Raw genomic sequence first — 14283 nt, 5'->3', positions numbered from 1 at the left:
GATTCTGTGACCTTAGATGTATTGAGCCACTCCTTCAGGTTCTGTTTGGAAACATCGGGGCGTTGACCACTTGTTTGTTGACGTTCTAGGCCAGTGAGTCAGTAAGGGAACAGATTGGAATTGGGCCAACCAATGTATCAGTAACATTATTACAGTATTGATTCAACTCTGACAGTGTACAAATGGATAAATAAACAATGTGTATTTTATATGCGTTCTTCTAATACCATACCCTAATGATGATGTGCACGGTGCACACTGGTCATGTCGGCATACAAAACTGTTGTGGTATCTTCCTCTTAATGTGGTATGTGTGATTCACAGTGAAGTTGTATCATGGCTCATTTGTGGAAGGAAAAAAAAACCTGGTGATGGCACTGTCTTCTCATTAAATATTTGAGGGGGAAACACCTGGCAGCACGCCAGCAAACTGCAAACATTAGCCCATTGCTATCTTATCAGCTGGCTAGTGGCCATTGCACAGGGGCTGGCTACAAGTGGTTAGCTTTATAGCTTCTTCCTGCCTCTCCTGTAATGTGAGCCCACAGCTCACAGCCAGTGCCAGGATGTGATCTCGCTCTCTCTCAACTCTCTTGCATGCTCTCTCTCTCGTTCTCTCTCTCTCAGAACTCTCTCTCTCTCTCAAGCCCAAAAGCAGATCCACAAGCTCTCAATGCATTGTGAGCTTGTAGATCTGCATTCTTTGGCTGGTGACACGATAGAGCAGTGTTTCTCAAACTTTCAAATTTCAAGGTCTCCCCTTAACTCTGACAGTGTACAAATGGAACCAAATGAACCCGTCAGGGCCATTTGTACACTGTCGGAGTTACAGACTTGTATGGGTCAATTTAGACCCCCATAAAGGAACCCACAGAGTCCTTGGAATCCACTTTGAGAAACTGCGATAGAGCATAAATTAAGCATTAGTCTTGCTAGCTCTCTCTGTCGCTCATACACTTTATTTTGCTCTCATCCTCACTATCTCTTCTAGTGTGTAGTCTGTTAGATAATTGCTGTTGATGACTCCATTCAGAGTCATATCTATCTCAAGACAGGATAGTGTTATCATGTAGTCTTGTTAAGTTGGGAATGGGGGTGGGGGGGGGGGGGGGGGTCCAGCTCAAAGGAAGTGAGTGGTCAAGCAGACGGTTGGAAGTCCCTCCCATCCTTATATTCCCTGGCTCTGGTCCAATACTTAGAAAACACACATCCTTCCCTAGCTTCCTTCCATGAGGTTGTATCGCTGACCCCAATGAACAGAACAGTGGAGGAAAACAAAGGAGAAGCTGTCATGAATTCTGGCCAGGGGAACCAGAGAATCATCAATGAGCGCAAGGCAAGCGGCCTAGTGAAAACCTGCCATTGTACAGATTAACTCCCTCCAACCCAATATGGAGAAAAAGACAAATAGCTACAATATATATGTTTTAAATGGACACTCCTCTCCCTTTTTACTGACATCTCTCAAAATAAGTTCATATTCTTTTTATAACATAACAATTCTAGTGTTTCAACTTCAGAATAGTTCTCACGGTTGGGTGGGGGTAACACAGATTTTCTTTTCAAACTACTAGCACTGTATTTGCCATCCTGTTGAAAGTTGACAGAAATGAATGACCCCCAGTGGCTTCAATACTTTTCCTCGTTAAAATAAGATGTGGTGCAGGTGATCACCTAATCAGGAGAATGAGGTGTGCTTGTGTTGGAAACCAACTGTGCTGCTCTCTCTCTCTCTCACTGACACCAGACTTGGAGAGGAAACAGGAAAGGCCTGAGAGTTTTTGGTGTTGGGACGGAAATCCTGTTTGGAGGCGTGCCCCCTCCTCCCTCACTTCACTCTCTAGATGTGTCTCTCTATCGTCTTCTCTGTTTTACTGGTTTTCCCACCCCAAAAAAACCTCATTTTGCTCTCGGTGTGGCTCTTGCTACTGGCTGAGCTCGGACGCCTTCTGTGGTTTTTGGACAGTTTGGGTCATTGTGTCCGGGGGAACAATGTGTTGGCACGGAGACGAAGAAGACGAGGACAGCTCCGAGGTGAACAGTTGCTGTTGTTTGTTTACTTTCTTGATCCTACCACTTGTGACTGTGATTTCTAGTGATTCATTCTCTCTTGCTGATCTCCTGTTTGTCTCTGACTTTTCTATGTCTTTGCTAGTTAACTTGTGACTAAGAGTACTTGTGATTGTTGCGTTTTTCACAAAACAACAGCAGCAGTGCTCTCTGTACCATGCTATTGTAAACTGTCGACATTTGTTAGAAAAAGGCACCTTTAAGCGGCAGTTGTAGCTGTGTTTTACTGGTACTAAAAGCTGTCTTGTTTTTTTCCTCCCTTTTGCAACCTTTTATGCTTTATGAGATCAAGTACTGGCAGGAAGGAAGTGTGATTACAAATTCAAATAACATTGGCCATTGCCCACTGAAACACGTGTGCTCTGACAGAGGCATAACGAATAGTGCTCTTTAAACTCGTGCTTCCATTGTAAATATATTTGAACAGTGCAGACAGGTCTGGTCTGTTCCTTCACTTCCTCGCATGTTATTGACGCTTCACATTTTCATCCCTGCCCTCATCTTCTCCCTCACTATCTCTTTCCTCTCATTACTGCTGTTATCCTGCCCACCATCTCTTCCTCTACCTCCCTGCTAGCTCTCACCATCTCTCCATAATAGCAGCATTTACTATGCCCTAGTAAAGCTTTATGCAGGGGTCTTCAACGTTTTTAGGCCAAGGACACCTTAGTTGAGAGATGAAGCAAGGACCCCCACAACCTGTTAATAGATTCCATCTAGTTTCATCTCTTGACAGCACAATCATCAGTGTATTTTAGATTCATGTCAATTTGAGCTTTCAGATATTTAACCACTTGAACCATCAATACTTATAAAACTTGACCTCTCACTCTGAATTTAGTCTGCTCTTTTTCCCCTCTACACCAAAGCTCTTTGCTGAAAGTAGCCGATCTACAAGCTCACAACGCCTTGAGCTGCGAGGCATTGTGAGCTTGTAGATTGGCTATTTTATTTTGGTTAATATAAAAAAGGAGGGAAAAAGTTTCTATATTTGGACCCCCTGTTGAAGACCCTTGGTTTATAGTCCTCCACATGAACCGTAGCATCCCGATTCTGGACATGTCAATGTCATAATAGCTTTTGTCAAAAATAACTGATCTACAAGCTCACAATGTGTCGCATTGCAACATGCTGTAGCCTACATTCGTCAGCTATTTTTGACCAATGGATTTGGTGTAGTGTAGAGGGTGCAGGGAAAAGGGGAGTGGATCAAGTATAGAGCTCTGGTGGACTCCAGCCAACAAAGTAATAAAGTATTCTATAGATGTTTTTCATTATGATTGATTGGTCTGAGATTAAAGGGATATTTCACTTTCAAACATGTTTGGGTTCATTTTAATATCTACTCTGGCTTTTGTGTTTCACTCCAGACAGTTTTATTTTTAACTTAATTTTTATTTGCAGCTTGTATTTTCACAGGGTCAATATTTTTACATAATTTTGATCATCACACTTTAGTCCATCTTACACATTCCTGGTGTCATTCTTTTGGGTTATGTATTCAGTCCATTTCTCCCATTTCTCAAGGAACAGTTCTCCATCACATATATTTCCTCCACAATGCACAGCCACTGCTCACAAGTCGGAGGGTCATTTTTATACCAAAATCTTGTTATTGCTTTTTTTGCTGGCTGCCAGCAGCACCTTGACCAGATACATGTCATCTTCATGTGTGTTTTCCTGCGTCAAGTGTCCTAGATACAGTACCACGTCTTCGGTATTTTGTATTTCAATATCTCCTTTATTACTGCACTCCAGACAGTTTTTAAGTTCCTTTATTCAGTATTTAGATATTTGAAATAAATGGACAACATTTTGTCTTAAGAATGCGACAACGTAAGAACTATGTGGGTCTCAAATACTTTGTGTAAAGCTTCCTAACTTTCTGCATTGTATCAGGCTTGAGAGGACTGTTTCCTGGCAACCTTTTCTGGACCACGTTGAAAGGGGTTTTGTTTGTCATTTGTCTTCGAAAATAAAAGAGCTCTATAAGCAATCTCTAAAAAACGTTCTGTTCATTCCTCTCTCCCCCTCTCTCTCATGCAGAGTGACCCGGGCGGGCTGTCGGTTCTGGAGCAGCTGGGCATGGACCAGAGCTCGGACTTCTCTGACACCAGCATGCAGCAGCGTCTGGACGAGGAGCGGGAGAAGATCCGCAGGGAGATCCGCAAGGAGCTGAAGATCAAGGAGGGAGCCGAAAACCTGCGCAGAGCCACAACAGACAAGAGGAACGCACATCAGGTCTGCCATACCATACCATACCATACCATGCCAATGCCATGCAATGCCATACCATACCAGGCTGGCGGACAAAAACGAGTCACCTTCACTGCTTAAGCCCAATTTATCATGCGTTCCTTACTTTGTCACTGAAGCATAAATCAGGCTTTAGACCTGTGATTCTGTACTTAAAAAAAAAATGTATTCCCCAACTTAGCAGATACATGCCCCACAGCACACAACAATTCTCCCACTCACTAATCTACAGTACTTGTTTTTTGATAAGGCAGTAGAAAATGGGGAGAAAGATGGGGAGTGACATGCAGCAAAGGTTGTCGGGATCGGGATTCGAACCCGCAACATGCTGTCAAGCATCAGAGCCTATGTGGTTGCCTGGGCCGCTAGGCCAGCGGACACCCCCTAATATACTTTTTTAATGTGTTGAACCGTCTCTCCAAAATCTGGATCGGCACCAGACCCAAGAATCTGGCATCAGTTGAGCTTTAGTTGTGGATCTTCCTTTAATTTAATCTGCTGGGTGTAAAAGGCTGCCCACACGAAAATGATAACTATAACAATGTAAACATCCACACCTGTAAATGATAATGTTCCATAAATATGTGGAACGTGAGGGATGTGTTGAACGGGACGCCCTGTAAATTGGGATGGATTTAGATTGATTGGCTGTCAATTGTCTTCTATTATTCATCCCATCGATGTGTTCGATGGGATCGTTCAGCACTGTTTGTGTAGTGGTTAACTGTGGACTGAACCATTCACTTGAGTTAGAATGTTTTTTAAAACAACGGATGTATATAATGATCTTTCTTGGTGTGGACGGCCCTTTATGCTGCACCAGCACTAAGGTGGATGTGGATGTAATGTAGCCGCTATATCCAATGACTCTGTTTACATCCTGCTATTAAATATACAGTACTTTAGCTGCAATGTCATGCAATATCTGCCTAATGGTTTGCTTGACCATGACATCCTGCATTTCACTGACATTTAGGATGTTACGCTTTGGGCAAATTTCCATGGGCTTTGTTAGTATAAAGCTATTAAATCACAGAGGTTATTCATGGATAAAATCACACTAGATCACAGTAGATTTTCACCTAGCTTCACAGGTGGACATGAAGTTAGAGGTCAATTTGATATTGTATTGATAACCACTTATTTTGCCTTGTTTCTTTTTATTTATTTGTTCTAACTTTGAAAGAATCTCACCTATAATGACATTCCCAAAATAGAAAATGTAGTATCTTTCACTTTCTGTCTTTGGCTGGACAGTTATTGTAACAATATATGAAGCAGACAGTCTTTGTTGCTGTTTGTAGCACCAAGTACAACCTGGTACAGTACCTGGTGCTTGTCAAGCTTGTCTCTGTAAAGTGCTTTAACAGTATATTGTTACTATTATCATAGAGACTGCAACTGACATGGCTAGATGTAGCGAAGACAAAAGTAATTATTTTGCCATTTGTTCATTTCCAGTAGTTCTAGTCAAAACATGCTAGGCAGAATCAGCTTTTTATTACCAAAGCCTGGTTCAACCAACGTTAAATAGCTTGATGGATTGTTTGCATTGTACCTCAATATTATAAGAATTCAAAGCAAGGGTGGAGGTGTAAATCTGTGGTTTGTGGTGTTGCCTTCAGGTGGACAGCCAGCTGCGGAGCTCGAATCGGAGGCTGGACAGCCTGCACGCTCAACTACAAGAGCTGGACGCACACATCGTGGTGAAGGGTGGAGATGACAATAAAGGTACAGTATTTTCTGGACTATAAGGCGTTATGCATCCAACAGATGGAGCTGTGCTAAACGGAATGTCAATGTCAATGAATGATCCATATATAAGGCGCACTGGACTATAAGGCGCACTGTAGTTTTTTGAGAAAATTAAAGGCTTTTAAGTGCGCCTTATAGTCCGGAAAATACGGTATATATGCTGTATGTACTGTATACCAGGGGTCTACAACAGGGACCCCTAAGGGGTCCTCAGAGTTACTACAGGGGGTCCTCCAAATCTTTGTGTGATAGAAACTTTTTTTATAGTGTCTATATTCTGAGAACTTAAGCCAAAAATAGCAGATCTACAAGCTCACAACGCCTCGCGCTGTTGTGAGCTTGTAGATCGGCTATTTTTGGCAAAGAGGTTTGGTGTAGAGGGCAAAAGGGGCTGACCAAGTACAGAGTGAAAGGTCAAGTTTATTAAGTATTGACGGTTCAAGTGCTTAATTATCTGAAAATAGGCCTATGGAAAACTATATGGAATCTATGAATGGTTTGTGGGGGTCCCTGCTTCATCTCTCTCTCAACTAAGGGGTCCTTGGCCTGAAAACGTTGAAGACCCCTGCTGTATGCTGTATGAATGATGAAACAGTCACTGGTATAATAGAATGTCCTCTGCTCCGTAGATGAGTGTCCTCAGTCTCCAGGGGCAGAAAGCAGGAGATCGGCCCACCAGGACCGCATCGCTGCCCTGGAGAGACAGCTCAACATCGAACTCAAAGTCAAACAGGGAGCAGAGAACATGATTCCCATCTACGCCAATGGATCCACCAAGGTACAGGACCCCCACACACACACACACACACACACACACACACACACACACACACACACACACACACACACACACATGCAAACGTAGGTCCACAAGATATACAGTACATGAAGGTGAGACAGGGCAATGTGAAATCCTGATTTATATTATTTGCGTGCCGGTGTCCTGCATGAAAGATGGCAGATTTACAAGCTCATGCTTTGTGAGCTCATAGATCTGCTATGTTCACTGCTCAACGTAGTGTCAATCAGGCTTTACATTAATCTACACAAGTGGATAGTGTCATCCTCCTAAGTAATGTGCAGTATTTTAAGACTGAAGGAATCTGCTGCTCTGTTAATATTGTGCATGCACACACACACACACACACACACACACACACACACACACACACACACACACACACACACACACACAACACAGCTGTGCATTATGCTGACTCAGGTGACAGTGTCCTCTATCCCATGGATCCTGCATCCAACCATATCTCTCGCTCTCTCACACACACACACACGCGCGCACGCACGCACGCACACACACCACTCCCTACCTACCCTGTTCTTATGCAGTGTCTCATCTCACCTATTTACCCTCACTCACCTGCATTTGGGACTTGTACCTGAAGGCCTGAAATGAAGCCAGGAGAAGAGGCATAAAAAGGCATTATCTTTTCAGACCTTTGCATGAACCTCTCCACAGGTGCTGGAGGCCCGCAAATGTTAAAACCTGAATCCTACCTTGTAAAATCCTGATCCTTGACTTTACCTTACCGGAGTGTACTTAAATGTTAAATTACTCCCTGAGTTACAAATTGATAAGTTAACCTAAGTAAAGCGGCTTTCAGGCGGGGGGGGGGGGGGGGGGGGGGAGGGCGGTTGACACGGGTGTTCTCGCTTGGATCAGCAGGGATCGTGGCGCAGTGGAGACACAAACACAATCGCTCCGCGAGTAACCGCTGGGCAATATTTACAAAGATGAACACAAACCAGCTCTTGCCACTCGCATTCCAGCAAAGGTCGTCAGGATCGGGACTCGAACCCGTGACACAGCTTCACGTTTTGAGCATGTAGATCTGCTATTTTCACAATATTTATCTGTGGAACCGAGTCACATTAAATGTAATACCTACAATTCCAAGTGCTTGTCAGGGTGGGGGTCCCCAGTTCATATGTTTATTTTGGGGGTCACAGCCTAAACAGGTTTGAGAACCCCTGCTCTAACCGACTGTTTCATGTCCTGCTTGGTGTCATGTGACCCGTTCCCGTCTCTGGTCCAATCAGGATAAGAAGATGCTGCAGACGGCCCAACAGATGCTGCAGGACAGTAAGACCAAGATCGACATCATCCGCATGCAAGTCCGCAAGGCCGTCCAAGCAACGGAGCACAACGATGACGCACAGGGTAGGTTGGGTGTGTGTGTGTGTGTGTGTGTGTGTGTGTGTGTGTGTGTGTGTGTGTGTGTGTGTGTGTGTGTGTGTGTGTGTGTGTGTGTGTGTGTGTGTGTGTGTGTGTGTGTGTGTGTGTGTGTGTGTGTGTGTGTGTGTGTGTGTGTGTGTGTGTGTGTGTGTGTGATGTGTGATTTCGGCTAACCAACCATGTGGTCCCTTAAGAGGGTGGCGAGTGATGTTTCAGTTGAGTCACATGTGCGGAGAACAAGATGACTACAGGCAGTATCACATGACAAGTTCTGAAGTTTATTACTCACATAGAGAATACAGTATAGTATTGGACACATGATGTGACCAGAAGATATGATATGTAATGCTTACACAGATGAGTGATTCACTGCATGTAGGTACTGTATATACTGGGTCAAGCAGATGAAGGTCATAAGTCATAACAGTCATTGACTAGACAACAAGCAAAAAGGAGTTCTATAAAGTGTTTATGGAGTTTGGTTTATTGACAGACAGTGGAGCCTGACTATTTAGGGCTTAAAAACAAGCAGTAAAATCTTAAAATCAATTCTAAAACTCACAGGTAACCAGTGAAGGGCTGGTGTAATGTGCTCACTTCTCTTTGTGTGAGTCAGGAGCCTGGCAGCTGCATTTTGAATCGGTTGCAGTCTATAAATATTTTGCTTACTGATACCCAAATAAAGTGCATTGCGATAGTCAAGTCTGGAGGAGATAAAAGCGTGGATGACCTGAATTACATGACTAATGTCTCTGTTACAGTGTAGTGTTTCTTTGGTTTTTGTTTTGGTGGTGTGGGTGTTTATTTAACCATGAAATAGAGGATTCTTTTTGTTAGCATTAAAAAGATTTAAAAAGAAATACCAAACCTACTTGTGAAACTAAATTTAATTGAAAATGTGTGTGTGTGTGTGTGTGTGTGTGTGTGTGTGTGTGTGTGTGTGTGTGTGTGTGTGTGTGTGTGTGTGTGTGTGTGTGTGTGTGTGTGTGTGTGTGTGTGTGTGTGTGTGTGTGTGTGTGTGTGTGTGTGTGTGTGTGTGTGTGTGTGTGTGTGTGTGTGTGCTGTGTGTGCGCGCGTGTGTAATGCCTGCAATTAATGATAAGATGGACTGTGGTCAAATTGACCATCAAAGGTTTGTGTTTATCTTATGTTTCTCTCTCTACATGTAATGCATTAGTATGTCTTGCCCTACAGACATGGTAGTAGTGAAAACAGATCAATAATGACCCAGCCTACTGAGCCTAGCGTCTCCTATTTCACACACATCCTGTCTCCCACACAGTAGAATCCTCAGGGTTAATTCTGTTCTCTTAAGTATTCAGATGTACCAGTTTTTACATTCCCACTTGTCTATGCGCACGCACGCGCGCACACGCACGCACGCACGCACACACACACACACACACACACACACACACACACACACACACACACACACACACACACACACACACACACACACACACACAGCACTGACATACAGTACAGCATTGAAACACATGCATCACTAATGCTGCGTTCACATGGCAGATACAAAGCTACAGGCTTTCATCCATTTTCAATGGAAGTCAGCGACGTTTGTATCTGATACAAAAGCTATATAGCGGCTACAAAGCTGTAACAAAGTTGAGCTGGTTTCAACTACAGCTACAAAGCTACAAATATGTTGTTATCTTTTGTATCTGCCTGTGTGAACGCAGCAACTAGCAGCAATCTGGTAACCCATCGCCCAAAAGGGGGGAAATGCTCTGAATCTGTGTTGAGAGATTACTAGAGGCCGTTTCAGACGGGGGACTATTGGATCAGCGGGGATCGCGCCGCGGTGGAGTAAACGGCAGATGATATTACAAAGATGACCACAATCCAGCTCTTGCCGCCCACGAGCGCATGCATGAACGAGCACACATGAACGAGCACACGTGTGAGAATTTCACAGGACCACGCCCGCTTGCCTCTCCACGCCTCAACTTCTCTGCGCGTCCCAAATAATCGCCCGCCTCTCATTGAAAAAAAATTATTAAGGCGTGTCAAACGCAGTCCGTCTGAAAGGCACTTACGGCAGTGACATGAGATGTTTTTTCAACTGGGGACTCAAAGTGGTTCACTACAAGGGTGTCATGAAGTACAAGCATAACGTCACAGTATACATTTACAAAATGCAGCAAAATAACGTACTCGGCAGCTTTAAAACAGTTGAATTGGCCTGTTCTTGTGTTTGCTTAGTATGCCTTCTACCATAGTTGTCCACAAACTCCACATTCACAGCAAACTATTTTTTATGAGCTAAAAGGCTCTGCTATTAGGAATCATTGATGTTGCTTGCACCTATAAATGCCTGTAAAAGTTTATTTTACCCATCAAACAGTTCAAACACCTGTCTCTGACTGGGCAGGTAGCCAATCATAATTGAGTGGCACCTGATTTGACACAGGCCACCCCCTGGACACGCCACTGCATTATCCATTATGACACTGCTTATTTTGTTACTCTTTTGTTTAGAATAGACTGAATGTATTTTCTAACACATAAACTGTGCTCTACTTACACAGTGTGACATGCCGCAGTAGAATGCTTGAACTTCTTACTTAAAATAACATTTTCATTGCTGCCTACTTTTACATACAGTACAAATCCTCTTGTCCTTATTTCAAAAGAGATTCAATTTACAATTTGAGCATTGACAAGTGTTGTAACCAGTAAGACTCCCTAAACCGGGAGATAAGTGACCGTTAGGTCGCATACACAAACTTTAGAAGGCAATGGTAGCCAATCAGGAGAAAATACGGGAAATGGGACAGATCCATGTTGATGACATGACTTTAGAGATACTGTGTACTGCTTTGCGTGATTTTAGAGCAAAATCTGTAGGAGCAGTGTCAAAAAATGTGTTTTGCAAAAATCGTCCTGATGGTGGCGCTAGATGGGACAGATCCATGTTGTTGACATGACTGTAGAGATACTGTGTACTGCTTTGCGTGATTTTAGGGCAAAATCTGTAGAAGCAGTGTCCAAAAATGTGTTTGAAAAGGTCGCCCTGATGGTGGCGCTATATCGGACAGATCCATGTTGATGACGTCATGAGTCTAGACATACTGTGTACCGATTAGGGCAAAAGTTGTAACCATGTTCAGAAGGCATACTGTATGTAACTGGTGAGCCAGGCTAGACGGCCTATTGGTGCTAATAATGTTACGCAGTAGCATTAGAAGACTCACCGATGCCAGATGTTCATGTTCAGCTAATACTTATATGAACAGCCTAGTGCTAGACGGGACGCTTTATTCTGAGCAACCTGTAACTTTTTCAGATTTGTAGCAGACGACCAGATTAGAGCAGTATTCTAGAAAAGATGCAATTCTGGGAAATTGCAAGTGTGGTTGCCGTGATGCGAGTGACCGTTTTAATTTTCCCCATTCAAGTCAATGGGGGGAAAAAAGCTTTTACTAGCATACCGTAAATTCTCTTATAGGAACCCGGGCTATTATTTGTCTCAAGAGTAGCGGGCACCAGGCTCTTGTTGGAAGCAGGACAGTATAAGAGACAAGGCTTTTATTCCTATTTCTCAAAAATATCAGAATGATTCAGATCAGATTTTTTTATTAGATACCGTATTTTTGGAAAAAAATATAAATATTATATATTATATATTAGGTTATTTATAAAGAAAAGCGTTTTTATTGGAAAATCATCATAGAAAGGCTCATACAGAGATAACATTCTGCTGTATTGTATTGCATTAACCAATTCATACTGAAAATCAGCTCCTCATAATGTGTATCAGAATAGAATACAGTCCACACAGCATACTGCTGGGGAATAAAAAACACTACATTTCCCATCAAGCTCAGCGGCTCGTTTCGTCATTCAGATGCGACTCTCCCTGGTAAACAGGAACCACAGGATACTAGCATGGATACTAGTATAGCCGCATTAGCTTCATTGAGCTTCATTTACTGTTTGGATTAAACTTCCACGCTAAAGATCTCATGTGCGGCCGTCATCCACGATGTTCGCGAGGACTACGCACACGCACGCGCCCCGGTAAGTTGCCAAAGTCATCCGTCTTTGCCAAACGGAACGTGAAATGAGCGGCGTCCAAATATCGCTGCGCAGTTTGTAGACAGTGTACGGTAAATCACCGTAACAGCTGGCTTGGGATGTGAGTGACAGTCAGACAGAGTGGAGAAAGGTACTCCTGAATGATACGTAACGTAAAAAAAAGAGGAAAAAGGAGGCTCTTATTGGAGCGTCGGCTCTTAATTACTTAATTCAATTGCGCACCCGGAAATTAAAGCAGGTCCGGTTCTTTATTAAATATAGGATATTATTAGAGCATTTACGGTAGTATAATTAGCCTCAATCAAAAAAACAAAAAATTTAAATGAGGGGAGAGTAGTGCTGGGGATGAGGTTTCAGTCTGAAGAGATGAGTTTCTTTTCAGTCTTCGAAGTGGACTGGCGAAAAAAAACGACTAGTCAAAAACTATTATGAAAAATTGGCAGCTTGTCAAAATCAGTACTTGTGAAATTCCTATTGTGTGTGTGTGTGTGTGTGTGTGTGTGTGTGGGGGGGGGGGGGTGTCAGCAGCAGAACGATCGATCGATACAGTGCAGGTAAACGAGGTCCTACAGGGCTGTAACAGGCTGGTTGTGTGGCCCGTAATGGCCTCTACTGGAAAAAGACTGATTAATAGAGGTCAAGAAAGATCATTCGCCTGGAAAAAGGACCACCAGCCCTCAAAGGAGAGGGAGGGAAAGATGGAGGGAGGGAGGGAGGGAGGGAGGGAGAAACGGGAATTGATGGTAAACGTGAGCGGGATGGAGAGAAGACTTACAGTAGCTGAACAGAGGCTTTCACCATTTTCAACCTGGCGTCCCTGTTTTTGGCCGTTATAGGGAATTATTATTACGGAAATGAAATAAAAACATGTGCGACACACTTAACGTTTGTATATAGCTTATTTCTGCCGCAGGAGACCACCATAAGCATACTGTAACATTGAGCTTAAGTGGTTAAGTATAGTGTATTCCCTTTGGGGGTAGTATTATTTTCCTGTCTGAGACCATGAGAACTGATGGACGTGGAGACAGATTAAGACTGGGTAGATGATGACCATTTGGAAGGATTACTAAGAGGCTTTTCAAAGGCAGGCCAACGGATCATTTTAAATGTTGGATATTCAGATAAGGTGAAGGAAAAAAAACATACCTATGTTATGCATTTGTTGTGCGTAAGTTATGCATTTTCTCCACCAATGTATATATAGTATGTTTTATAAACGTTTTATAAATGTTTAAATCTGCCCCGCCCCAACATTCAATAATCATCCACTCAACAAACGGGCTTATGCATAATTTATTCAATCACATAGCAGTGTTGCTCGCCGATAAGAAGTGATCTGATGCCATCTTCCTACGGAGTATACCTTTGGGATAAATGTGTTTTCACACTTATTCAACAAAGAGAAAGTATTTTTTGCTGTTCTTCGGCTGACATAGGCTGAAGATGTAACTTCTGAAGCGGCTCTCATCCACGCAAACACACTTAAGAATAATAGACATCCATATGTCTCCCCCCCCCCCCCCCCCACCCATTTCCTTCTATGTTTTTCTCTCCACTCTCTCGCTCTCTCTGCTCTCTCGCTAGCCAGTTTCTCTTTCTCTTCTAATCTTGCTATCGTTGTTGCACTCATTAAGTCAATATATTTCAATAACAATAACAATGGCCTATCTGTCCCGCATTCCATAGAGTGTATTGTGTGCACTGTGCACACACTACTAGACAGACAGTTTCCAGGCTCTACACCCCACAAGGGTCAGCAGGCAGGGTCTGGGCTCCAGGCACAGCACCTTATTAGGAGATAAAAGCATCCAGATCCATCCACATACCCACCTTCCTGTGTGTGTGTGTGTGTGTGTGTGTGTGTGTGTGTGTGTGTGTGTGTGTGTGTGTGTGTGTGTGTGTGTGTGTGTGTGTGTGTGTGTGTGTGTGTGTGTGTGTGTGTGTGT

The 14283-nt window shown here is 43.2% G+C and overlaps 1 protein-coding gene across 2 annotated transcripts in view; it reads left to right on the top strand.

Annotated features, from left to right (window-relative positions):
- The window catches only part of pkn1a (protein kinase N1a), a 70401-nt gene that overhangs the window by 32561 nt on the left and 23557 nt on the right, over window positions 1-14283 (top strand). Inside the window, exons 1-5 of one of the 2 annotated variants that reach the window (XM_080722296.1) lie at window positions 1972-2034; window positions 4117-4311; window positions 5952-6057; window positions 6711-6859; window positions 8140-8260. In XM_080722296.1, the coding sequence (XP_080578422.1) occupies window positions 1993-2034; window positions 4117-4311; window positions 5952-6057; window positions 6711-6859; window positions 8140-8260 (613 nt within the window). In that variant the 5' untranslated portion in view covers window positions 1972-1992. Of the gene's footprint in view, window positions 1-1971; window positions 2035-4116; window positions 4312-5951; window positions 6058-6710; window positions 6860-8139; window positions 8261-14283 lie in introns of those variants that run through there. The other variant, XM_080722297.1, reaches the window with a different exon arrangement.

This window comes from Nannobrachium achirus (genome assembly GCF_963921795.1).
Source record: "Nannobrachium achirus genome assembly, chromosome: 3".
In the NCBI taxonomy this organism is placed as follows: domain Eukaryota; kingdom Metazoa; phylum Chordata; class Actinopteri; order Myctophiformes; family Myctophidae; genus Nannobrachium; species Nannobrachium achirus.
The sequence above is the reverse complement of the archived record's forward strand: the minus strand, read 5'-3'. Positions and strand labels throughout refer to the sequence as shown.